This window comes from Haliaeetus leucocephalus, unplaced genomic scaffold (assembly GCF_000737465.1).
Source record: "Haliaeetus leucocephalus isolate CR32 unplaced genomic scaffold, Haliaeetus_leucocephalus-4.0 Scaffold848, whole genome shotgun sequence".
NCBI lineage: Eukaryota > Metazoa > Chordata > Aves > Accipitriformes > Accipitridae > Haliaeetus > Haliaeetus leucocephalus.
The window spans coordinates 16818943-16844898 of record NW_010973284.1 but is presented as its reverse complement, the minus strand read 5'-3'; the positions used below and the strand labels follow the sequence as shown (position 1 = coordinate 16844898).

Below are 25956 nucleotides of genomic sequence, written 5' to 3'. Positions count from 1 at the left end.
TTAAAAAACAGGCTCACATGCTGGACTTCATTATTTGATAGTTCATTTATAGAAAAATCTGAACAGGAGTATAAGGTGATCAACAAAATGGTCTCTCTAGTATATGAAACACAGCAGCTATGTTTATGTCAGCCAGCACTGTGGCACAACAGAGGCCATATCAGCCACTAATATTTCATAACATCACATTATACTATGGCTCTTGTTAATTATAAATATAAAAGTGATTATGTTGTAGCTATTCATGTTTAAGCTAGATGCTTATTCTTCATGAGGAACATTATAAATAGAGTACATAGGCATCTGTAAGTAGCACATAATAAGCTTATTGTAATAATCTTTCATTCATTAGCTATAACTTCTAATTATTTTTATGCTATGTATACTTTTATTAAAATTTTGTAATTTTTTTTTAATCTATCTTTGTAATCCCTAATTTTGTCTTACTTCACTTACCATTTTTAACATAATTTTATTTCTCATTTCAGTAAGGAACTGTGGCCACAAAAGATTAATTTGCTATAAGTCAAATCTGCCCTTTTCTTTTTTTTCTAAATAAAGGAAATTACTTCAATTTCCTAGAAAAATCAGAAAGCTACTCTGAATGTTCAGTAAGATGTTTCCAGTTCCTTTATTTGGAACACTTACAAATTCTAAGGGTAGCAGAGTGCTGTATTGTTACAAGATCTTCACTGCAGATTAAAGCAGAGTAAGAACACAGAACACTTCAACTGAAAAATCTGTGACCTGGTTATTTCATGAGTCCCAAAAGGGCAGAGTGGACCAGGACAGAAATCAACCCTAGCTAACAATTCCTTCCCTGAATTAATACATTTCCTGTAATAAGCAAGGAAGGTAGTGTATTAAGGGGAAAAGGAGTGAGACAGACTATACCCCTGGGCAAAACACACACACACAAACACACCACCCCTTTTCCCCAGAGAGATTAGGTAATTGAGTTTTTAGAACTAGGACAGAAGTTTCTGTGGAAGATTGGTCAGTCAGTCTGCAATGTGTTACTAATGAAGAAAGCCTTTTCTTACATCATGTTAATATACACAACTTTTAAACAAAGGAACCATAACATATTCTAAGTGGAGCCAGAACACCTCTACAATGTATTTCATATTTTATGCAGAATGCTTCCAAAATCCAGTGTTTTATGTACTTAACTCAATGAAAATAAGCTTGACATTTAATTTCCTTCATTCCAGGTCTCTCAAGGAACATGACTGGAGTAGGACTATTTTCAAAGCCTTTCTTGTATCATTCTTGGGCTTCCCCCTACATGGTATTCCTTAGCAAAAATAACAACAAGGAAATTTGTCTGGAAAGGAAGGGTCTAGTCAGCAGTTGTACGGGGGCTAGCTAGGAAATCCTTTCCTTCAGAATCATCCCCGAAGTCTTAGGAAAAGTTGGAAATATGTTAATGGTATGTGTGAAGGGTTGTACTGGGTTTGCGTGGCACGGTTTTGGTAGTGGGGGGGTTACAGGGGTGGCTGCTGTGAGAAGGTGCTAGAAGCTACCCCTGTGTCTGACAGAGCCAATGCCAGCCAGCTCCAAGACAGACCTGCCGCCGGCCAAGGCCAAGCCAATCAGGAACAGTGGTAATGCCTCTGTGATAACATATTTAAGAAGGGAAAAAAAAGTTGTGGCAGGCACAGAAACTGCAGCAGGAGAGAGGAGTGAGAACATGCAAGAGAAACAGCCCTGCAGACCCCAAGGTCAGTGAAGAAGGAGGGGGAGGAGATGCTCCAGGCACCGGAGCGAAGATTCCCCTGCAGCCCGTGGTGAAGACCCTGGTGAGGCAGGCTGTCCCCCTGCACCCCAGGGAGCTCCACGGTGGAGCAGATATCCACCTGCAGCCCATGGAGGACCCCACGCCAGAGCAGGTGGGTGCCTGAAAGAGGCTGTGACACCATGGGAAGCCCACGCCAGAGCAGGCTCCTGGCAGGACCTGTGGATCTGTGGAGAGAGGAGTCACGCTGGAGCAGGTTTTCTGGCAGGACTTGTGTGCTCCAGCCCACGCTGGAGCAGTGTGCTCCTGAAGGACGGCATGCCATGGAAGGGACCCATCCTGGAGCAGTTAGTGAAGGACTGTCTCCCGTAGGAGGGACCCCACGCTGGAGCAGGGGAAGAGTGTGAGGAGTCCTGCCCCTGAAGAGGATGAAGTGGCAGAGACAACGTGTGATGAACTGATCATAACCCCCATTCCCCGTCCCCCTCTGCCTCTGGGGGGGATAGGTAGAGAATCCAGGAGTGAAGCTGCGCCCGGGAAGAAGAGAGGGGTAGAAGGAAGGTGTTTTGAGATTTGGTTTTATTTCTTATTACCCTGCTCTGGTTGGTTGGCAATAAATAAGTTAATTTTCCCTAAGTCAAATCTGTTTTGCCCGTGACGGTAATTGGTTGAGTGATCTCTCCCTGTCCTTATCTCAACCCACAAGCCTTTTGTTTTATTTTCTCTCCCCTGTCCAGCTGAGGGGGGGAGTGATAGAGCAGCTTTGGTGGGCACCTGGCATCCAGCCAGGGTCAACCCACCACAGGGTAGCAGCAGGCACTGTCCTGTTCTCAACTGTCATAAATAACCTTTAACAGAAATCAAGATGGAAGAGCTGACACTGCTTTAATTTGCAGTGAAAGAACTTTCATATTCAGCTGCGACACAGCCAAGCCCCCATGATCTAGAATATAGATCAAATGCCTTTGGTGACTACACAGAAAGAAGACTTCTCCAATACGTTATCCTAGGGAAAGAAATAACATACAAATGCAGCATAATCAAAATGGCAGGAACCATTTCAGTTTTGATGTTTACCTTTAGCTGGCAAGCATCTTTTAATGAACTTATTTCTGCAGAAAGCCTGTTTATCTCAGATAGCACTTGTAGTGACTTTCCAAACCAAAGATTTGTATCATTCATAAAGTAAAATTAGCTACCTTTTCTGTTCTATCTGTGTGCTCCCATTCACCATGCCAAAAATTTCTCTCTTCTTGTTCCTATAAGCATGCTAAATCTCAGTGCTCTTTTGATGCAATTATTTTCATAAGATAGCTACCCAAGTCATAAGAAGCTCTTATCATACAGCATACTGTTTCGTTTCATTTCATGGAAGATCACACCCATAGCCAGAACATCAGGTTACTACAGATAAGCAATATTCAAATTTCTCCACAAAGCAGACAATTAAGAGTGTGCCATTAAATTTGTAATTTTTAAATCATTAAACTGGTTTAACTTTAGGGGATTAAGATTCAGCAAACACCAGGATATACAATACAACTACTTGGGGAAAAGTAATGACACTTATTCTAAAGAGACATCGTATCATTTCTTCTAGGCAGTTATGAGAATGGTATTAAAAAGTTAAATTTTTTTGTGTATTTAAGGAACATTTTACCTTTTCAAGAGCTTCTAGGCTCTGTTGTTTTCTTTCTATTTTTTTCTTCAGCTGATTTATTTCTTGATCTCTCTGGAGCAATTCAAACTCTTTTTCACGAAGCTCATCTTTAGAACGCTGAAGTTTCTTCTCTAAGCTCTCAATCTGAACAGAAAATGCAGTTAAATCAGAACTGATATTTTACTGAAATCAGGACAAGGAAAAAAAACCCAACATCCCAAACCAAACTCACCAATACCATCAGTATTACCTCTGACTTTGTATTGTCTTGTCAATTTTCTATTTTATTTTTATTTTGTCAATATTTTCCTTTATCAAATGGATAAAGGACCAGCAATTTGGGAGCTATATTGTATCAAGTAAAAAAAAAAAAAAAAAAAAAAAAAAAATAAAAAAAAAAAAAAAAAAATTCATTTTTATACTGGTATTTCCCTGCAAAATTTTTAGTTTTAATTGACAACATAAAATATTTTTGCTGGTACACTATTAAGGTACTCCCTTCTCTCTCCCTACAATAAGGAACCAATTTTCCTGTTCTAGATTAAACCTGGCCAGCTACTGTGTCCTAGGACCAGACTTTCTCAGAGAATTAACTGCCCTTTGTTAGGGAAACTGTTTTTTTAATTTAAGCAAGAATTACCTGTTTATTGCATTCCTTAATTTCTAGCTCTGACTTCTCTAAATTGGACTCTAATCGAATTATTTGTTGTTCCATTTCTCCCCTATGTTCACGAACTGTCATATCCAACTGTGTAATCTAGAGGTAAAAAAGGAAGAAAAGACAATATTTTATTTTGAACTAGTATGCGGATTTTAAGAAGCAATATTACAAAATATGACAGCAAAAGGAATGAAACTAATCCTTTGTAGTCTCAAGAATATTGTCTCAAGCAGACAATATAAAAATGCACCCTAGCTATCTTGTTTAAAAAAATAGGGGCCAAAACAAAGAGAATAGGGGAAAAATCGGGAAAAAGTCCATAACTAAGTATGTTTGGTTCTCAGGTACACAGAACACAAAACTAGTTCTCATTTTAAACGGACGTAATGAGTAGCTTAGTATACTAATACATCTTGTTAGAAAGTGCCAAATTTTGCCAAAGCAAAAGAAATCCTATCACTTTGATGAATTCCCGGAGCAGCTCACAGGGTACTGCGGCAAGAATATATTGGAAGGTCTGGCCTCCTTACAGTATCAGTTCCTTGAACAGATTTTTTTTTATTTTTTTTTTTTAAATCCCCACCCCTCCTTCTCTCTGCACCTCAAATAGTCTTGGATACAAAGGCTGGTAACTCCTGCAGGAAATACCTACTAGAAGGCTTATTATAAGTGACAGAATAGTTTTTCCATGATGGAGATAAAATCATGAAGCCAGACCAAAAGACTGAAAGCATTTCAAGTGAGCTACAGAAATTTATTCATAACAAAGATACTGTTTCATATTTAGATGCTGATTTAGAACTAATATGCTCCAGTGCAAAAAAGGAATCTATCACCTCCAAGCACACTTCAGTGCAGATCTTTCCTTTGTTTTAAACATCAAGACAACAACAGTTGTCCTGTAACTTTATTACTAAGGAAGAATTATGCGACAGGTTTTCATGAAGGAACACAACCTGTTTCCCTTAGGGGAACACCACCTGATTTTCCTGGTACCATAAGGCTTCAGCAACATACAGCTGGTTTTGAGGTTGACACTGTGGCTATATTAACAGTACAGTTTGGAATGATGTGTGAAGGCAATTAAACCTAGTGGACTTTTTATAAGTTATCTACTACGTAACAGGAATAGCTGTCATTAACATATTTGAAATGGTCTGACCTGAGCTGCCCTTTGTTTCAGTTCCCAGTTCCTTTCTTTCAATGCCTGGTCCATGTCAAGGAGTTCTTGCTTTTTTTCTTCAATTTCTCCCTTGCAGTACCTGAAATTCTCATATGTTTAATTGCTTATTGCACATTCAGTTGCTTAGGTTCAAGTATCCAGTTTGAAATCATGAGATCTATTACTTACTTAAAGCCAAATTACTCTAAAACATGAATCAAATAATTGATTGCAAAGGACAAATCCAAATGAAATAATTCTGTTAACTATATTCCAGGTGGAGATTTCCCAATAGCTTCATTATTCAAGTTATTTAATTGGTTATCAGGACAACATGTTTTTAAAAAAATAATAGTACAGAAGAAAGTAACATTAATTTATGGTCAGAAAGGAAACAGGACAATTTCACTATAAAAGAAAGTAATTCCTCTTACAATTATTTCACAATTTTGGGATTCAGAAGATAATTTTAGCAGATTTTAAAACAGATTTCCCAAAAAAGAATTCAGCACCACTTTTAGAAATTTAAAGTGAGCTGAGGAGCTAGTGTATCAAGTTATCTTACAGCCACAAACCACCGACAAATTATAGAGAGCTGCTGAGAAGATAAAAAAAAAGACCATCCAAAGTACTTGCTACTCCTAACAAAAAACTAACACAACTAAATTTTTATGATGGAAAAGATAACAGCTTACCTGAGCTCAGTTGTTAGATCCATGATAGCAACATGCTTCTTCTCCAAAGAGGACTGTGCATTCTGTAATGCATCTTGCAATTCCTGAAGCTGTGTTGAAGTGATTTTTAATTCTCCATGGGCATTCTCTAATGCAGATTCTAGTTCTACTATTTTCTGTAAGGCTTCCCTGTGGCAAGTCTCACTTTGAAGCAGCTTATCTTGTAAATCATTCACTATTTTACACACACGCAACACAAAACACAAAATGTTTAATCATCGGTAAGTCAGAGTCTTTATGCAACACTGCTGCCTACTAGCACTTGTGGTCATAATCAATTTTCAGTAACACTATTTTTAGGAAAATCTAGAAAAACAGTGACTTCTGAGGTTATACAACAATGTTTTCATGTCACCTAAGTCCTGGCTGGTTTTATTCAGCTCATAATCTATACTTGACTTGAAATATGAGGATGTACCTAAAAACATTTGGCCAAGGAGAAAGTACAGAGACAACACAGTAACTGAATATGTAGTGCTATGGAAAATGCAAGCAGAATTGCTAGTAAGACCTCTAGGTAAAAGAATGGTAAAATTAAATGGAGGAGGAGGGGTTGGAAAGTTTGTTATTTCCATAGACTCTCTTGTGTGGTTTTCTGTTTGTTTTAAAGAGCTGAATTTTTGTAAATAGCATGTGCCTTTATTAAATCTACATGTATTGTTTGGTTACCACATTAACAATTTGCATTACCAATTTACAGATAAAACTACTTACTCATTTCACCTGGGGTAAAGGTACCTCCCACAGAAGTGAGACTTTGCAAAGGTACATTAAAAAAAAGTCTGTGGGTTTTTTTGAGGTGGGGGGGGGGGTGGTGTTTTGGTTTTTTTTTTTTTTTTTTCTTTTTTTTTTAAAACTATGGAATTACCAACACATTAAAAAAAAAGTAATCTCTCCATCAAAATTATCATATTTTTACTCTCATGGACTTGATTATAAAACAACAGCAGAAAAAGGAAAAATTAAAATGTCTATTCTAATATATACAGAGAAAAAGCATGATGAAAGGAAGCTTGAGAAACAAAATAGCAAAATTACCCTTATTTGCCTTTTCATTGAGCTCTGATCGTGCTTCTTCCAAAATAATATCCAACTGATTTATCTGCATTGCTTTGTCTTCACCATCTCGTTTTAATTGCACTACTTCCTTTTCCATACTAGTAAGTTCACTCTTGCACTGATCCATCTCCAATTTAATTTGTCTAAATAGAAGCAACCAGAACAAAATGAACCTTGTAATAACAAAAGCAACATATCTATGTCCTTACATGCTCTAAGATGACAAGCATTTGTGCATAAAATAGCAATAAAAACATCATGTTAAGTAGGCTTTTCTCGCAATCAAAACCATATTCTTTAAGACTACCAAGCCCTCCTAGAATCTAGTATCTAGAATTACAAGCAACTTGATATATTTATGAATTGAATTGCATTATGAAGTGCCATCTGAAGGCTAAATAGGTTGCTGGGACATACATTAATTCCACTGGAAGACTGTTCCAGAAAGTCATGCCTCTGCTGGATAACTTCCCTTCTGATTTCCAGTCTATGCTCATACAGAGAACAAACTGCATGACTACATAGCTGAATACCACTTCAGAGAGCAGTCTTTCTTATTGATATGTCTATCTGCAGAATATACCTCTCAGTTATTCTAACCTACCTGATTGTACCATTAAGTTCATCCACTTTCTGTCTGTTTAAATCTGCTTCCTGAGCAGCTAGGCGATGTTTCTCCTCTACCTTTCTCAACTCATCTTCTGCACATGCTTTCTGCTTCTGAAGCTCTTGTTCCAAATTGGATACCTATTTAAAATGGTATTTAAGAAGTGTTGGTACTTTTAAATTACATACCAAAGAAATATACAACCTTGTCTTGCAACTCGCATAGCAAGAGTTTTAACACAACAGATTTCTTTAGAGTCTAAAATTGTGTATAATTTAAGACTAGAACTTTGCAGTCACATTTGAAAGACAAATAGTTCCTAGAAAATATAACAAGATTCAACTTTCTGAATTTCAATACACCTCTCCTTAATTGCAGTCTAGGGTTTGATTTTCCAAGTACTTAGCCCCTCTAATGCTAGCTAGAGTTTCTGATAGCACAGAACCTGGTTTAAGACAAAACCAACCACTGAACTCTTTACCAACTCAGTTACCAAAGAAACATTCAGATTTTAAAGGTATTACAAAAATATATAAAAAAGCATTTAATAATCTGTCTTTATGTAGACACTTCTCACTATACTGTACCTGTTTTTCTAGTTTAATCTGATTATCTTCCAGCTCCCCATTTCTAATAGTTTCTTGCTGTAACATTTGCTGCTGATGATGCAAAGTTTGTTGTAGGAGAATATTTTGTTCACTTGTGTCCTGAATATTCTGATCTTTTAGTTTTATTTCTTTCTGTAAATAACGAACCTGAAAACACATTTATTTTCCATTACAATAAAACATTTTTATTTGCACTTGCATCAGCTATTCTCTTCAGTCTCAATGAGCACAGAATCACACCTATTATTCATAAAACTTCTGGCTCTGAATTTAGTTGCATTACAGTTTCAACAGTACATAACACATCCCATAATTCATCACTGAGTTGTGCTTTATAAAGTGAGGACAGAAGTAATTTATCAGCCCCAGTTTTTTTACTTCTTGCTTTCTAAATATACCTAAACTGGTCAGTACCTTAAAAACATACAGAACAAAGATTTTTCATTTCTAAATTATGGAACTACTTTTATTTCTGTCACTCTTCTTTATTTCTCAAAGTCCTTGTTTCCCCCTTGAGATTCTGTTCTGAGCCTCCCCTATTTCTTTCTGCCTCTATGACAACAGTCATTTCAATAAAAAAACAGGAATTCTGAGTGCCTAACTTATCACATATTGAATAGTCTGATTTCTCAGTGATGAATACCAAGAATTTTCTCAAAAAAAAAAAAAAAAAAAAAAAAAATCACTAACTGCTCCCCCCAAAGTGGAAGTAGTGATTCTGCCACTTATGAAAACACTGGTCACAATTACAAAGCCTCACTTGCTACCCTTGATTTCACACAGTATCCCATCTCCTTATATGCAGTATAAGAACAACAGATTTTAGGGCTTAGAAAGCAGCAGTAAATATCACACGCTTATGAGTAACACAGACCATAGATCTCCATGCAGTTACTCCTGTACAGGGTCTAGTAATCTCCAGTTGACTAGAGCCTATCTCTCAGCAGGTAGGGCAGCACCCACATGAACAGCCTGCTATGACAACTAGTTCATGTGGTTAGGCATCCCCACAAATAAAAATTCATACTACTAATAGTTAAACTTAATTCTTCCTTGCTTTCATGTAGTAGTAGAAAGTGTGATAAAACTCAGGGGCTTGAAGTAAATATTTTCTTATGTCCAGGACTTCTTCCCCAATAAGATACCTGAAACACAGATCAATTATGTGCACCTAAGTTTATATTGCAATAATGCTGTCTCCATTTTTTTCCAAGATAATGCTTTCTTTCACTTAATTCTGATTTTGTTACTGCTTTCAACAATTCATTTATCTTTGTACTTCTTTTCCCTAAGCTTATCCAGTGTTTCTTAGTTATGATTTTCCCTTTTACCCTCACAAATGTATAGTCTTGCTTCCTATTCACAGCTCCTGCTGCAAATGTTTTGTCTCTTACTTCATGGAGTTTTAGATTAAATCATTCCTAACAAGTGTTCTCTGCAATACAGAAGACTTGTTAAAACAAGCTGTTACCTCTTCAGACTTTTTTTTGAGCTGATTTTCAAATATCTCCTTATTTTCTTGTGACTGATTCAAATACAGTGCAACTTCTTCCTTACACACATCCAGTGCTGACTTGAGTTGTCTCACCTAGTTGCATGTAACAGAGTACTTAATATTGCATGGCATGGTTTTTATTAACGAGTCTAAAAAAAGTGTTAAAAAACATTTTTGTGTAAAATTTCTGAAAAGCTACATTTTTATCTAAAGAATATTAAAACAGGCTTGGAAGATTCTGATAAACTTTAAAACTGAAATAGTATTCAGAAATTAAAATTATTTGTGAAATTAAATTACAATACTTTAGACGATGTTTAAATCAGATAAGACTATCAGTGATGAGAAGATATTCCGGTATTTATCAGTAACTAGAATTTAAAAGCAAACATATGCCCAATACCAAATCATTAATCCACATTTTATTACATATAGAATTGTACAAATAAATTTGGAATGATCATATGTGAATTGTGACAAGTCTTTTTCAAAAATAATATTCAGATCTTAATACAATTCCTCTCAGAAAGCTACTAAGCAGCATTTTTTTTTCTTTCTGCACTGAAAGACAATGCCTGAGTTCTACCAAAAGGGAAAGGAAAAAGCTTTTAGCAATGTCAACACTGTTAATCTATTTTACCCTTTTACTATTATTTTGGATTTGAGTAATCTCTAACAAATATCTTAGAACCTTGATCGGATAAAAGTTATAATGAACAAACCCCCAGAGGTCTTAAGCCATAGTAATTAAACTTTTCTTAAGTGTTGGTTTCAATGCTAAGACGACTTTTCTCATCAACGAGAACTATGTTGAATTTAGCTGCAGATTGGCTAATGCTTTCAATACTATCAGTTTTCTAAACCATACTGGATTGTATACCTCTCTCCCCACCCGAATCAAGAGGTTTTTTGAAGCGAAGTGATAATGGGTCTTAATTTTAAATCTGTGGAAAACATCCCAAATACTAGCCACTTGGATAGAAAACTGGTCCAACACAAGTTCAGAAAGAGCATGCTACCAGCTAAGTCCCTAGGATCATCTCCTAGTGATATCCCGAAGATTTAATACTGTTTGAAACCTGACTGTGGTAAATCACCATATGGCAATGTTTTATTAAAAAACCATTGCAAGTGCTGCATGGAAAATATTTATCAGGCAAACACTAGGAAGAGGTATAGATGGCTAAAAACATGACCAATATTATAGTATCACATATATCTAAAATTATGTTGTATCTAGGGCAATAACCCACATAACATTATCTTTGTTAGACAGTGTTTTACTTTAAGAGCACAAGCAGCACAAATCTGCCCTATTTGTAACTACAGTAATTTTATAAAGCAATTATGCATTGCATAATCTCTTACTGTGGGTTTCACCATGCTTCTTTTAATTAAAAAAAAAAAAAAAAAAAAGCAAAGACTTCAGCTTAATGACTTCTGAAATATTTACACGAGACAAATTTCTATAAAGCTGCCTTAATGTATTTTTTCTATTCAGGATAAAAGAAAATACACCATTACTGCAAACTTTAAAACTAATAATTGAAAATTAGAGAGGTCACTAACTTTGATTGTTTCTTCTGTTAGCTGACTTTTCAGCATCTTCAATCCTTGATCTTTCTTGACATTTTGATTTTCCATTTCCTGTTTGTACACATATTTTTATTCAAGAGAACAAAATGTAAATATAGTAACAGCAATTCAACTAATAAAAACTGATACCAAGAATCAGGGGGAAAAAATATCAGTGTATTTAAAACACAATTGCTTGTATACTGTTTTTGTGTACATCGTACTCTGAAGTGAATTTGGTTCTTGATAGGTATCCCTTCATATTCTGCAGCAGCAGGAATTATTAAAAGGAATAAAACATTGCCATAATAGAACATTCTTGGGTTTCTACCTAGTGCAGAATAGATGCAATTGTTCTTTATCCAGATCTCTTTCCTTTGATTAGAGTGAGAAGTCTAAGGTGCCAACCAGAGGCATAAACAGAATGCTGATAAAGAAAATAATGAAAGGTCATTTAAGTTTGTACAATGTATGGTAGTAGTAGCTGGGGACTACACTAGATTCAGCCAATTATTCAAACAAGAATTAAGGAGCAAAAACGTAAGTATATTTCATTTTCTCCAGTTTTTCCATGTGTTTATCGATATGCTTATCATTATTAGTCACTCGCTTGATTTGCATTTAAAGAAAGTCAAGAGCCAACCCTACCTCTCTGCTTTCTGTCAGCAGCCCATCCAATGATTCAATGCGATGCTGTTTATGTATAACATCTTGTTGCAAAATAGATATTATTTTCTCTTGTTCAATGAATTGTTGATGTTTCTTCTCCAGCTGTGTCTGAAGCTGCCCGTAATTAATGGTTTATTATTTTAATAAGCTTTTTCAGAGAACATGTGCATCTAAATATGTCATTCAGTTCTATTCACCCATCACTTTAAAAATAAACAGTAAATACATTCCTGCAATCAGCAGTATTGCACAGTCTTAAAAAAAAATAAATCAAGAAATCCCATACACTTAGTATTTTAAAGCAAGAGGAGAATCAAGAGAATGAGGGCAGGCAGAGTGTAATTGTCTGTCAACAGCCAAGACAGTAAGACATGCATACATTCTTTAGTAAAAGATGACAAGCTTCTTGATCAGCTAGAAATAGCCGTGGTTATATTTCTACTCACATGAAGCAACAGGATTCTTCTCTAAAGCCTGAAAAACCTACCAACAGTTCTCCCTGAACACAGATGCTCACAAGGCTCAGGCTGGCAGAGGTTCAGCAAATGAGAGAGTACTGTTAGAAGCTGTCATGGTTTAACCCCAGTAGGCAAAAGCGCTACACTTTTTTTTTTTTTTTGCTAGGTGTTTGGAGTGAAGAACAACAGTATTCTTCCTAAGTCCCTATTTCTCTTCAGTTGAGCAGAAAAGAGGATATGGGATCTCGGAGGGAAATCACGAGATTGTGTAGTGTTAGATGGAAAGTGAACTAAAATCAGGAAAAGCTGGGAGAAGAGATAAGTTTTTAATACAACTTTTTAATTGGACATCTGCCTCAGAATTACTAAAAAGACAAATTAACATAGGAAAAAAGTTACCAAGTGTATCAATCATACATACTGGCACACAAAGAAGGTCTTACTAGTTCAATCTGTTTCTCCATCTCTTTGTGCTCCTCAAGGTGAACCAACTTTGCTTTTTCAAAAGCAGAAGTTACTTGCTCATGTTCTTCACTGATAGTTGTTTCCAACTCATGAATGCGTCTGTTTTTTCCCTGGGAAACAGCAACAACAAAAAGGACTTAATAAAAATATTTAGCTGTGAAATTAAATAGTGTTTTATTTGATGACCGAGTTCCTAGATTTCATAAAAGAACAACCCAGAAAATACTGGGTTTACACAGCATCTCAAAGGATGTCACACCTATAACATAGGTAGAGAATCCCCCTAAATGCGGCCACTACACAGAGACAAGGTGTCTGGCAAGGTGGACTACTGCCACAGATTATAGCAACTGGAGCAAGGAACTTCTGACAAAGACAAAAAGAAATTCTGTGTTCACACGGATAGATGGAATCTTTAAAATACAGGTTTTCTTTTGAAAGGGACCGCATAAGTAGTTTCCTTTTTGAGCAGCCTTAGACCACTTCCCAAAACTAAAGAAGTCTGCGTAACAATACCCAGACCAGAATTTACAGTGCTCCAAGTGTTAGACCACCCTCTTCACTTATTACCATTTAGAAGACTCTTTTATTCACAGGTCTACATATATTTCACTGAAACAAATGGCAATGCTACAATTGATTTCAATAGGACCAGATTTTCATTGCACATATCATCATAAGGAAAAAGTAACATGTCCATTAATAACTCACCGTGTTCAAAAGCAGGAAAAAAGGGATGTTTTATTTGAAGCAAGATTCAGTTCTTAAAAACTGCACTGTCTAAAAACTGCAGATTGTTTAGCAGAACTGAAAGTCTATCCATTTTGAATACGTGGAATAATACTGTTTTAACTTAAACTTTAATATCCATTTATGTCTTTTTACATAAATGTAGTTTCTCACTGAGAACACTTTACCATGAGTTCCTGTTCCAACTCAGTATTTCTTGTTGCAGCAGCAGAAAAAGCAATAGTCTTTTCTTCCAACTGTTTCTCAAGCGCAGAAAGTTGAGAAGATTTCTTTGTTACCTGAAATTAAATATGGCACAAAACAGCATGAAGACAACTGTTTCGGGTTTATTCAAGTATTTGTATGTACTTTCTTACCACCAATTCAATTTCAGCTACTACTATTTCCTAGTATTTTTAATTAATTAATTATTTTTTTAATGATCTATTAAAATTTATTACTTACAGAGAAGAATTCAGAACAATTTACCTGAAATTTATCCAATTCATGATCATTATCAGTGCCATATGAGGGAATTAGCTATTACAGATTCATAACATTTATGGCCATTATTAGGATATACTGCAAATCCCAATGTGCTGGAATTCTATAAACAAATTACCACCAGAATGTAAACGTTAGCATTTTAACTTACTCAACCAGAGAAGAGCTAGCTGAAGCTTAATTTCTTTCTTTCGTGCCTCTCCGGTAATGATGTTCATCTCTGGCAACTGTACTAACATTTAGTGAGGAAAAATACAACTGTTCCTTCAACACCTATTGCTTAAGATTAGACATTAATTCAACCAAAACAACAAGACTGTGCATATTTTCCACATAACAAATCAAAATAGTAGTAGTAAAGCCCACTAACTATGTATCAGCTTTAAAATGAAATTTCTGACAACTAACAAATATCCAATTTTTCTTAAATAAGCCAGATTTCAAAATTAATATGGCAATTGCAGTTCTTCCATAACTTGTCTTAACTATCTTTGATTAGTGAACTAAACAAAAAGTGACATATTTTTTCAGTGCTGCTAAAAACTTACTTCTCTCTCTAAGCTACTAGTTTTGGAAGCCTTCTTCAATAGGTCTTCCTGTATGATTTGAAACTGACTGGCTCTCTGAGCCATGCTGGTCTTCAAAGATGAATTCACATCATCTGCTTTCGTCAGTTTAGTGCGTAACTCTTCTATCTCTTTCTGGAATCTTTGCCTCTCCTTGTCAAATTGTTTGCTGATAAGTTCCAACTGTTGACATGTTCTCCTCTCTCAAAGTAGGAAAAAATAAATTTAAGATTAATTATAAAAGAACATACAAACCAGCACTCAAGCAAATAATCATACAAACCAAAGAAAGGAGAAATATAATTTAGTGACAGCATATTGAACTAACACATATCATATTCAGAAACAAGACTGGGTTTTTTTTTTCCCCCGTAATCTAACTGAAAGCTGTGATTCATGAAAACAAACAACCCTCCCCAAACAAACAAACAAAAACCTGACAAAAAAAAAATTTAAAATTGAAGACAGCATCATTATAGGTGTCCTGAAGTCATTTCATGGAGCAGTCCCAACAGTAATCACAGAAACAATTGCAGAAATTCTGCAACAGCAGGATACAGAGAAAAGAATCAAAGAAAATATGGAAACCTTAGCATAACCTGCGTAAAGAAAGAAATACATCGTTCTATTTCAACACAGCTCGTAGCTTGGATATTGCTGAACAAGTAACTTAACTAGCAAAAGGAATAAGAATATTGTGCCTGGAAAACATGACAATTTCCAGAATTCCAAGGTGGCAAAATGCTCCCTGTTCAACCAAACCGTATCTGTTAGCTCAGAGATATATTGAAAAAACACTATAAAAACAACTTAAACACCACCAAAAAAATTCCTGTTCTCTGTATTAATCAGACAGAACTGCACAGCTATTTTGGTAGGCTTACCTCCTTGACTTCTGATCAATTTGACAGGCTCTGTTTCCAGGCCACATAACCTGCTATTTTCTTGTCCTTCATTATCATTAGAAAGATGCTCAGCTCCAGTACAGATAGTCAAGTTTGCACAAGGCTTCTGAATTTCTGCTTCTTTCATTGCCAGTTTAATGCTATTATAAAGGAGGAGACAATTATTTAAAGTACTTTCTACGTGCTAGTTCTATATCACCTTATCTACCTATTCTTGCCATAATTCAGTAACCAGAAAGCTATACCTTCGGTCTGCAATCAAAGGTTTATTCGATTCAAAACAAGATTCAGAGAGAGCTTCTTTTGTTGAGGAACTGGATAGCTGGTGTTTCAAGTGGTGCCATTTAAGCTAAAAGTTAAGGGAAAACCAAGATCAGTGCAAAATCGACTTTTTGTTGCTTCATAATTCATGTGTTACACTAGCATATAAAGACATATACACTAGGATGTTAAAAGTTTGGATAACTTGATCATTAAAATGATTCTCGTAAGTGCTTGCAGAGCACTGCAGGTTTGTCTCACATTAGCAGAAATTATAGGCATTAAAGTCCTCTGAAACTGAGACCATTCCTTCAGGTATCTTTGTACAGGTACTGAAGCATGAACATTTTTGCTATGAAAAATTAAATAAATGGAGATACTATCAGTAATTCCACTGTTTGAACTTCTTACACATCATGCTTCCTTTCAGATTTCGATGACTGCATTTAATACCATTTTTTCCTCAAGCTACAGAGAGCTTCTGAATATTTCATTCAATTACTAGAATAATCCCAAATTTTTCCAGAAAATGTATTTTCCAAATGGGCCCAAAAACAATTTTTAAGGCTCTTCCAAATAAATGGAAAATCTTCTGTTCTATGGTCAGAACAGCCCAAAACATAATTTTTATCCAAGTTACTGTATTCTCTTCAGCAGAGGTCACTTTGGCCATTCCAAAATCATACAGAAAGCATACTTATCATACAGAAAGCATATGTTTGATTTTGTTTTCATTACAGCTACTCACATTCATACTTCAAAAATAACAATACCTGATGCAATCTGTACTCCTGACCTCGTATGTCTCTCTAGCCCTTCCCAACTTCCCAAACCATTCCTCCATTAACCCTAGTCAGTTCACAACTTTGGGTTTTTTACATGACTCTCCCAGTCACAGTCAGTTTAGCGATAAACTTCACCAATACAAGCCTCAGGCTCATAAGCCAGGGTTCATCCTGGTAAACAGAAGTTCATTTACAGTCAGGGAAGGTGTGCCTTCTCTTTCCCAGAAAAAAAAAAAAATTCCTATGAACACCTCTCCTGCTCTAATTTCTCCATTGCTGAGGTTAACACATCAACTCCAGCTGTGTGATGAAATGCGTCTGCTGTCCTACTGAGAAGAACCTCTGCGTCATATAATAGGACATCATCATGTTTTAGAGAATATACATACATCTGAAGAATCAAGACATAGAACAGAGGAACGGAAAATGTAGTTTTAAATGCCTGCTGATTAATCAATTTGAAAGCACCTATCCCTTGTTCTGAATGAGAAGACAAAAGTAAGATATTTAAATTAAGAAAACATGTCATCCATGCATCTTGAAAACCAAAGATATTTTACTCAGATTATTTCTCAAGAACATCACAGGATTTCCATGCAATGTCAGTTCGAATTGTTTAAGAGACACAATACAATTTTTAAGGATGTATCAGTTACTGTACCTCTTCAGATGTACTTAGACACAACTGGGAAATAATGGTTTCTAGTATGTTGAGCTCTTCCCTTGAGTCTTCAATTTCTTGATGGTATAATTTCAAGCGGTTATGTTGCTGTGCAGTAAGTGCTCTCAGCTCTGCGTTTTCACTTATTAGAGCATTTTTCTCTTTAAGCACTATTTCTTTTTCACCAAGTTCATTCTCAAGCTCAATGATCTTCTGATCAGACCGAGTCAGCATTGATACCACGTCAGTGTTCTTTGCCTCTAGAGTCTTAATTTTTTCTTTTGTGCTATGATTCTCTTCCTTTAATTGCCTAAAAAAGTATATCCATTTAAAAGGTATAGCTCAACATAGAAGATTTTCATTATTAAAAGTACTAGAAGGACACACCATAACTACACTGTTTTACTAGTTTCATCCCTCTCAAAATCTAGGATTAGCTCTATACAAAGGACAGAAAAGTTTTCACTGCTTTACTAAGCTTTCACTGTTTGTAAGGACCAAGATGCAAACTGCTATCAGCAAACAAACGGAGAGAATAAACTACTGCTCATTCTTAAGCAACTTAATAAAGTTTTAAGCATTATCAGGAGAGTCACTGGTAGGTAATAGATGAAGGTGGCTTTAACTGTGCTGAAGCCAAGGAAATTTAAGAACAAGATAAAATAATGACACCTAAAATCACAATGGATGAAGATAAAGTACTAAGACTGAGCTAGTCTAGCATTCTGCTACTAACAAGAGAGGAAGGGGTCCTATTTCTTCTCTCCCCTCATATCTGACTGCACAGCAAGCTAACTGTATTTTTAGTCCATCACAAATTATTTACTTTTTTAGGTACCTGTTGATTTAGTAAACTGAATTAGCTTAGCAAAGGTCCTGATGAATGCCAAACCCAGTGCAAGTTAGCAGACAAAAGAGGGCAGTCTAGAGGAAAGACGCCCATCATCAGCAGAGAGCTATTAAACAGGCTCAGGCTAGTGTAAGGGTGCTCAGACACTGCTCACCCTTGCCAAAATGGTCTAAAGAACAATTGTTAAGACAGGAATGTGAGTCTGGACAGCGCATGTGAATGGGATACCCAAAACTGTCTGAGGTGGTGTTTGTCCAAACCTAATAATGCTAAAGATAACCAGCTGATGGTTGTCTTCCCTCATTGAAGTAATGAGGGAATTACCAAAAGACTTCTGAAGCAAAGAGGGGGTTCAGCTTGAAAAGAAACATACAAGGAGCATAAAAATTTGTAACAGTGGGAAAAGACCTTGGAGTGGGGACAGAGTAGCAGTCCAAACCTGGTCTGACACTTCCAGTAGTTGCAGTCAGCATCACAACCTCTGTTCAGGCCTGAGCACAGCCTCCCCAGCGGATGCCAAGAGTATCCTTCATTCTAGCTAGGGACTGACAATATGGTGTGCAACAAGTAGGGACTCACACCTGGCAGTGTAAGTGAACTAATACGGTGCTTTCTCATTGGCATGTACATTAGCAGACTGCAGGCAGCAGAACGGGTATATAAAAAGCCAGAGTACCCGCATCTCCCACAGAAGCAGTGTGCGGGCAAGGGAACCTATGCTCCCAGAAGGCTTGGTGGGGTGTTGCGTGTTACTGTGAGTATGTGGCAGTGCGTGCGATTAGAACTTTCAAGGATTAGTTATAGAAAAGCATTTAGAAATTTGTAAGTATATGCTAACATTTTTTACCTGTTTAGCATTATGGTTTGTCTGTTGTACTGCTGATACTGATCCTAAGTGTTTACTGATGCTGGTCGTGATTTGGTTTGAACTATGCAAATTGAGCAGCATGTTCAGAGTGGCAGTTGTAACATGCAATTTCTTCTCAAATAAATGTACAGAAATTTTTAAAAGCCTTTGCATTACCTTAATTGCTCTTCTAGGATGTTTAGATCCTTTCTGTAGCTGACACACTTTTCATTCATCTTCTCTTTTTCTTTTTCACAATTAATTAAACGTTTTCCCAAGACTACTTCTTCAGCTTTAACCTTAAAAAGCAATTTTTTTCATTACTGTACAACAATAATCTAAGCTTCCATGGCCAACAGGCTTTTTTAAAAGAATACTATAAACACTTTGCTGTTTCTTTTTTTCTTTCAGGTAAGCCTATAGATAGTTCTATTCCTCACTGTTGTAAAGAAAAAGAGAGGGGCAAAGAAGTTTTCTTTTTTTCTGTCATTTAGGAAAAAAGTAATGTTATTTTGGTTTAATATTTTAGGGCATATTTGTGGTTGGCAATCTCCTTCCATAAGGAAAGAAGTATAATAAAATAAAAAATTCTCTGTAAGAGCTTACTGCCTCAGGCTTGTATTTTCTCCTCCAACAAGGCAGGAAGCATTAACAATTTTGACCACTGGAACTTTGGGAGATTACTTCATTTTCATCTTAGCTTTTCTCTAGCTCATGTTTCATTGAGCAGGTTATACAGATGGAGTCAACAGAGTTCTTCTAAAAGGATCACATACTTTTAAAACATAAAATTCCCAGCTGGCAAGTAAGAGACAAAAAAACCCACCAGCAGTATTAGGATACCTCAATGACGTAGACCATCCAGACTGCGTGAAGACAGTTTAAAACTGGGTAACTGAAGTTATCACCACAAACAGTTGCTTACCCTGTCCCACCTCGCTTAAGACTTTGCCACTGACAAGCAGAAACAATTGACCCACTGGTGAACCTGTTGCTGTTTGCTGCTCAGCTAATTGGAAGAAACAAAATCCTAATAGCATGGCAAAAACAAGTGAAGAAAAAACTCCTACCTTTTCTAATTTTTCAGTTATTTTCTCTTTATACTTTTTGAAGGCTCTTGTCAGCTCCTCCACATTCAACAAAGCTTCATTTCTTTGCTGTTCTGCTCTGCAAAGAAGCATACCAATTTTAAAAACCACAAATTTCAGTCATTATGTAACTATCTCCTCCAGTTACTAAGAACAGCTACCAAATTAACTGCTCCAGGTAACTATATTTCTTCTTCCAACTTTCCAAGCCTTAAATAAAAAAAGTTTCACAAGGCATGAATTAATTTTAAATATCATCTTTGCATATTAACATAAACAAAACTCCAATAAGACTAAGAATGTAAAAATAAACACTTTTGATTCCCCTTCAAAAAGAGTTTGATTCAAATCATGCTCCTGTCCCTACCAGTAAAAGCCCATTTTAGGGACTGGGATAGCATGCATGATAAGGGAGCAGAAGACAGGGGTGCTCCTTAAAATTCCAACTGCTTAAGGGAAACTGGAAAAGATTTTAATACTGAAAGGAGCTCTCATGATGGAATTATGCAAGACTGGTGGGAACTGATCAAACGATAAGTTATTTGCGGGATACCAGAGAGATGGAATCAATAATAGTAAAGGAAGCTGAGACTGGGATGATATGAGGTGAGCAACTGTTCAAAGCAGGAACCCAGACTGTCTACTGTTTTGGTCTATTACTCCTCACCCCTGCCCCTCTCTTACTTTCCCCTGTCATTACTCACTAGGGAAGAAGTTGGAACAGTAACCTCCTGACAGCTGAGGTATGCAGTCTGTTCAGGACACCTAACACAGGCACACAAGAATTACTGCTGCTCAGTACCATTTGTTTCTCTCTCTTCCACTAAGAGAACTGTGGGGAAGGGGCAAGTGCCTCATCTAAGTACAGCCAACCCTCAGATCAGTGTTTCTCAGCCTGAGGACCACTGCCCATTTGGAGATGGCAAAAGTATTCAGAGAAGGGGATAAAGGGATTTCAGTATAACAAACAAAATAGTGTTAGCCTAAAGCACTTCAGTTAGCTTGGCCAAAGAATAGTAAGTGGTTGTAATTACTGATTAAAAGGCAAACCATAATAATTGTTAATACTAACCATAACACCATCTGTTGCCTTTAACAGCTGGCATAAGCTCAGCTTTTCTAAAGTACCAAAATGTTTACATTTGCAACTGGTAACTAAGTACAGCTAGCTCCAACCCCACATGCTCTGAATGAACAGTGAACATCAATTAACACATTTCTTCAGAGTAGCACAAGCCCCACAGTATTTCCATTTGTCTAGCTATAGGAAGGTTAGAACTAATTTCATGGGTAGGTAGACAAGCCAAACAAAGGGTTTGCATTCAAAAGGCAGTGCTAGGTTAACAGTTGGACTCGATGATCTTAAAGGTCTTTTCAACCTAAACAATTATATGATTCTAATAAAAGCTTTCATAAGTCATTAATTCAGTTAATGTTTGCCCCAGGTAATGCAATTAAATTAATTGGGCAGGTAAGAATCTTTTTATTTATTCCTCTCATTTCTTTAAAATTACATTTTGGAGGTAATAGGATTGTATACGGTAACTTCCAATAGTCAAAAGGACCCTCCCCATAGCCACACAACCACTGGGTTAAAGGAGGCAATAGGAAAGGGAAACAGGGATTGGGATGGAATTACAGCACCCTTTTCAATAGTACCATATAGACGGGTAAGATTAAGGATAACATAGAAGTGTTCTCTCGATTAAGTTGTGCTTCTACCACTTTCCTCACACAAACTCCAAAAATACAGCACTCGGTACTGTTGAATACTGAGTGCTGAGCATATGCTGTAGGTTCTTGCAAAACAAAGTTAAAAAAAAAAATCAGGAAAAATACATTCTAGATACATTTCAGCTCTCCACTGCAGTACATCTATTCTGAAGGGAAAAAACAGGTGATAAACTGGTTACTGGTGTATGATATCAGCCTGCAACTATCAGCAAATTTCAAGATTTAAAAAACACCTATTTAAATAGTAATTATCTTCACAAAGAATTTCCCCATTTATTTAAAAATATCCATAAAGCAGAGAAATAATTTGATTCCACGAAGTCAATATCTGCCAATGGAAATAAACACTTACACACTACTGTTCTGTATTCCATTTATTAAAATTACTTAGCTACCTCTTTCCTTGCTTGCTTCGTTCAATTAACTCCATTTTCAGATTTTTATAGTCCTTTTTATATCTTTGCAGCATATTTTCTCTTTCCATTCCTGTCTTCTGGCTTTGATCTAGTTTATCTTTTGCATCTCTAGCAAATAAACAAAGCATAACTAAAAATTAGGAACTTTTTCGTAAAGAAACTAGATTTTTTTTTGTTGTTCTCTGCATATGAGGTTTGAGAAGCGCTAATCAAACACGCTGCAACTCTCAAAACTAGGTTTGGAACACCCATAGTCTCCAGACTCCCCAGGAGTATATCTGCAGTCTGGAGCAGTGTCCAAACCTCATCAATAGGCATCAGATGTCACGACTGCCAAGGACCCAAATGGCTTTGTGTCATGAGATCTGAATGTAGAAATCACCGTTTTTCTGGCAATAGGTACGACTGGTCAGGATACACACGTGGGAAACAATGCTAAAACATAAATTAAATATAAGTACTTTAACTTGTTTTGTGAAGGCATTAATTGAATATTATATAGCATGAGGTTGTAAGATAAACTGATAGCCAGGTATGTCTTCCTGACAGCCTCTGGACACTGTTTATACTAGCTTTATTTGGCCATTTGCCTTTATTAATATATTCATGAAGAAAGGATCCTTTACCCTACATGCTGCACAATCATGTTTGAAAATATGTATGCTTGTTTACTACAGAAGATATGCAGTCATGTAGCATACAATCACTCTAGTCAGTTATAAGGGTACATTCACATTTAGTGTACATTATAAACTGGTTTATTTTACCAGCCTTTCTTGTTTTTGTCTCTATTTCTTGAAGTACATTCCCCATATATAAGATATCAGTACAAAATAAAACACCTCCCTCCTCCTATATATGGCTCCGAAATGAAAGTTTCAAGCCCCAGATTACATGACCCACACAGTACCAGTTATTATGTCATCCTGAAAAAGAGATTGGACTAGCAAGCAGACCACAATAAAATGTTGATTTAGAAGTACACTTACTACCTCAGAATTTTATCTTGAGCTGAAACTTCTGCTTCCAAGTTTACAATCTGTTCTTTTAACTTTGGAATGCTGACTAAGTGTGTGCCTAAAGTTGATTCAAGATAACAAATCTGAAATACAAACATATTTGGGGTTTCATTAACACTTGAATATATACCTCCAGGTGAGACGCATAAGAACAATCTGCTTACTGAATGTCATGGTGCTCTTAACCTTACTGTAGAAGATGCTTGTTCATCTACACAAACTGACCTCCAATTTTCTGCTCATTTAACATCATTCAAGTTTCCTAGCACCACTCCAGTGTGATACACTCTCTAGCAGAGTGATTTCTTTATATGTTGACCTTATCTCTTGCTTTTCCCCAAAAGTTTATGTTCCTCTAGTTCTTTCCATGCCAGACAGACAAACATTTTGTTTATCTACTTATTTGTACTGTCTGGGAGACAACATTTCTCAAACAAAAAGCATTAAGCATAGCTATGTTTTATTAATGTTACATATAAACCAAATATTATATAACTGTCCCCAAAAAACCTGTACATACAAGCGTATAGTAAATCAGTAATGATTTGATACAATATTTCCTTCTAACTCACCTTCACTTTTTCAAAATAATATTAATCCAACCTGAAAGGTCAACATCTTTCATTTCCTAGACAAATGACTACTGTGCCATTATTATTCACATTAATCTTAATGTAGCTCAGACACATGAACATACAGTACTAAATACATTACTGAGCTATTTTCTTACATAATGTGTTCTTCATTCTGTGACTTACTGGCTTTAGATTGAACTTGGGAACATCAATAGATAGAATTTATAATTAATATAGTTGTTTTGCTCATGAAGAAAGATTCCAAACTATTCTGTTCCAAAATTAATGCCGAATATTATGAAGAGATAGAATATTAAGTTTAAATACTAAATTTAGATAGATTAAGAAAAGACAAAAAAAAGAGCATGTTTTGCTTGGAATTACAGGCTCAAAAGTCATGGTCACTGGGGCATTTGGGGCTTGGTGGTTTTGGTGTTTCTTTTGATGAATACACTGAAGATACATACTCTTGTTTTTGACTGCATCAATTCAAAGTTCATTGTTTCCACTCTGTTCTTTAGGTAGTGTTTCTGAGAAGCCAAAGATGCATTTTGCTCATGAAGGGCATCCAGCTGCTCCTTTAGACGTTCATTTTCTTCCACAGTTTTATCAGAAGTTGTGGATACTGAGTAAGACTAGACATAAAAAAAGGGGTTTTTTTATATATATATATATACACACACACATGCACGTATATATGCATATGTAAGCAATATATACATCAATGGAAACTCTGCAGAACAAATGTATTTCAATCATATTATGTTTAAGAATGCTCTGCGATATAATTGCCCAATGCTAGAGCGTATCAACTCCAAGCCCTACAAGCAAAAAAATATTCATAAACATAACAAGAGAACACAAAAGTAATAAAAATGAGTAATGAAGCACAATATTTACTTTGGATTTTCTTTGAAAATCCTGGCAAGATGTTTTACCAGCATTCTTCTTACAGTTGGAAAAGCCTTGATAGTTGCAATTAGGCTGAACAAGATCCTCCAGAGTGAAGTCTACAGCCTCATTGAAGCAGTGGCCATAACGGTCACTTGTACTAGTGCTAGGAGGGAGAATAAAAAGTTGCTACACCATTTTTCTTTATTATTTTTAAATTGCTCATAAAGAGTATTCAAAAGAAAAGCACAAAAGGAGCTACTTGCAATAATCCATTACACTGAATAAGACAGATTTAGACTACAAGAGACAGGCTGTTCTCATTCCCAAACACACTCATACCTAGAAAGCTCTTCCTCTACAGTTTGTAGGTTTTTTTCAGTTCTCCTCAGCTGATTCCGTAATGACTGTAAATTTCCAAGCAGGTCTTCATCATCAGCACTTTCAGAGCAAGTCCACATATTGTATTCCGTTGGTACCAACACATATGGCTAATATAATATTTAATATTAAAACACTGTTAAATGTATGTGAATACTATTTGGAAAGATACTCTTAAAAATACAGAAATAAGGCAAATAGAAGAAAAGGAAAGGAGAAAAAAAACAGAAAAATACAAAAAAGGAAATACTGAATTTCCAAATGCAAATGTACATTTCGCACATTACCTCTTCCCACATTCACTAGATAAAAAAATTACTCCGTACAAACTGTCTTTCTTGAGAAAAAGAGTTCTGTATGTACTCATGAAGTAGGAGAAGCTTCATGAATTGGCACTGACGAAAACTGGAAAAACCGGCTCTACACTAATTGCCAAAAATCTCTTGTACAAACCATCTCAGTTACTTTAGAAGTCCATGCAACTGGCAGGGTGCCTAAAAGGTAACGGGGCGTACACAACGAATACGCAAAACTTACCTAGCTGTCCAATGACCAGCGAAATCAAAAAACATCAGAGCAGCGAGGACGCGACAGCGCAGAGGAGGCGAGCTGCTAAGCTTGGGGGGGGGGGGGGCGGAGCAGCCTTCACCACAGCAAATAAGCCTTTCCAGATCGGGTCCGAGATATTTTGATGGGGAAACGGTCAGAGAATTCAAAGAAACCAACGCTCCCGGGCGAGGCGCTGCCGCCGCCCGCCCTTCTCCAGGGTCTCCCGCCCTCTCTCCACGAGGGTCCCTCCGGAGCCGGCCGGCCACCCAGCCCGGCCGCGATCCCTCCTCCACCTTCGCGCCGC

At 36.4% G+C, this 25956-nt stretch overlaps 1 protein-coding gene across 1 annotated transcript; it reads right to left on the bottom strand.

The window, feature by feature from the left end:
• Positions 1-2693: 2693 nt before the first annotated feature.
• Positions 2694-25183, bottom strand: CCDC18 (coiled-coil domain containing 18). Its single transcript, XM_010582756.1, has 25 exons — positions 25065-25183; positions 24732-24882; positions 24299-24466; positions 23230-23339; positions 22217-22345; positions 20070-20166; positions 19177-19298; positions 17303-17612; positions 15841-15944; positions 15575-15735; positions 14673-14893; positions 13809-13919; positions 12870-13001; positions 11948-12082; positions 11294-11371; positions 9701-9817; positions 8209-8376; positions 7619-7761; positions 6994-7157; positions 5917-6130; positions 5222-5321; positions 4039-4155; positions 3399-3542; positions 2816-2890; positions 2694-2744 (listed from the first exon to the last, which is right to left on the bottom strand). Exons 1-25 carry the CDS (start codon positions 25181-25183, stop codon positions 2694-2696), a joined length of 3441 nt encoding a protein of 1146 aa, XP_010581058.1.
• Between the last annotated feature and the right edge of the window lie 773 nt (positions 25184-25956).

Bases quoted from the DNA above. Each gene is read 5' to 3' on its own strand.
- CCDC18 (XM_010582756.1), bottom strand. From the start codon at position 25,183: ATGTGGACTTGCTCTGAAAGTGCTGATGATGAAGACCTGCTTGGAAAT. The intron at 23,340-24,298 runs GTATGTATCTTC...TTTGTATTTCAG, and splicing joins TGATGCAGTCAAAAACAAGA to ATTTGTTATCTTGAATCAAC. The intron at 22,346-23,229 runs GTAGTAAGTGTA...TTTATTTGCTAG, and splicing joins GCTCAAGATAAAATTCTGAG to AGATGCAAAAGATAAACTAG.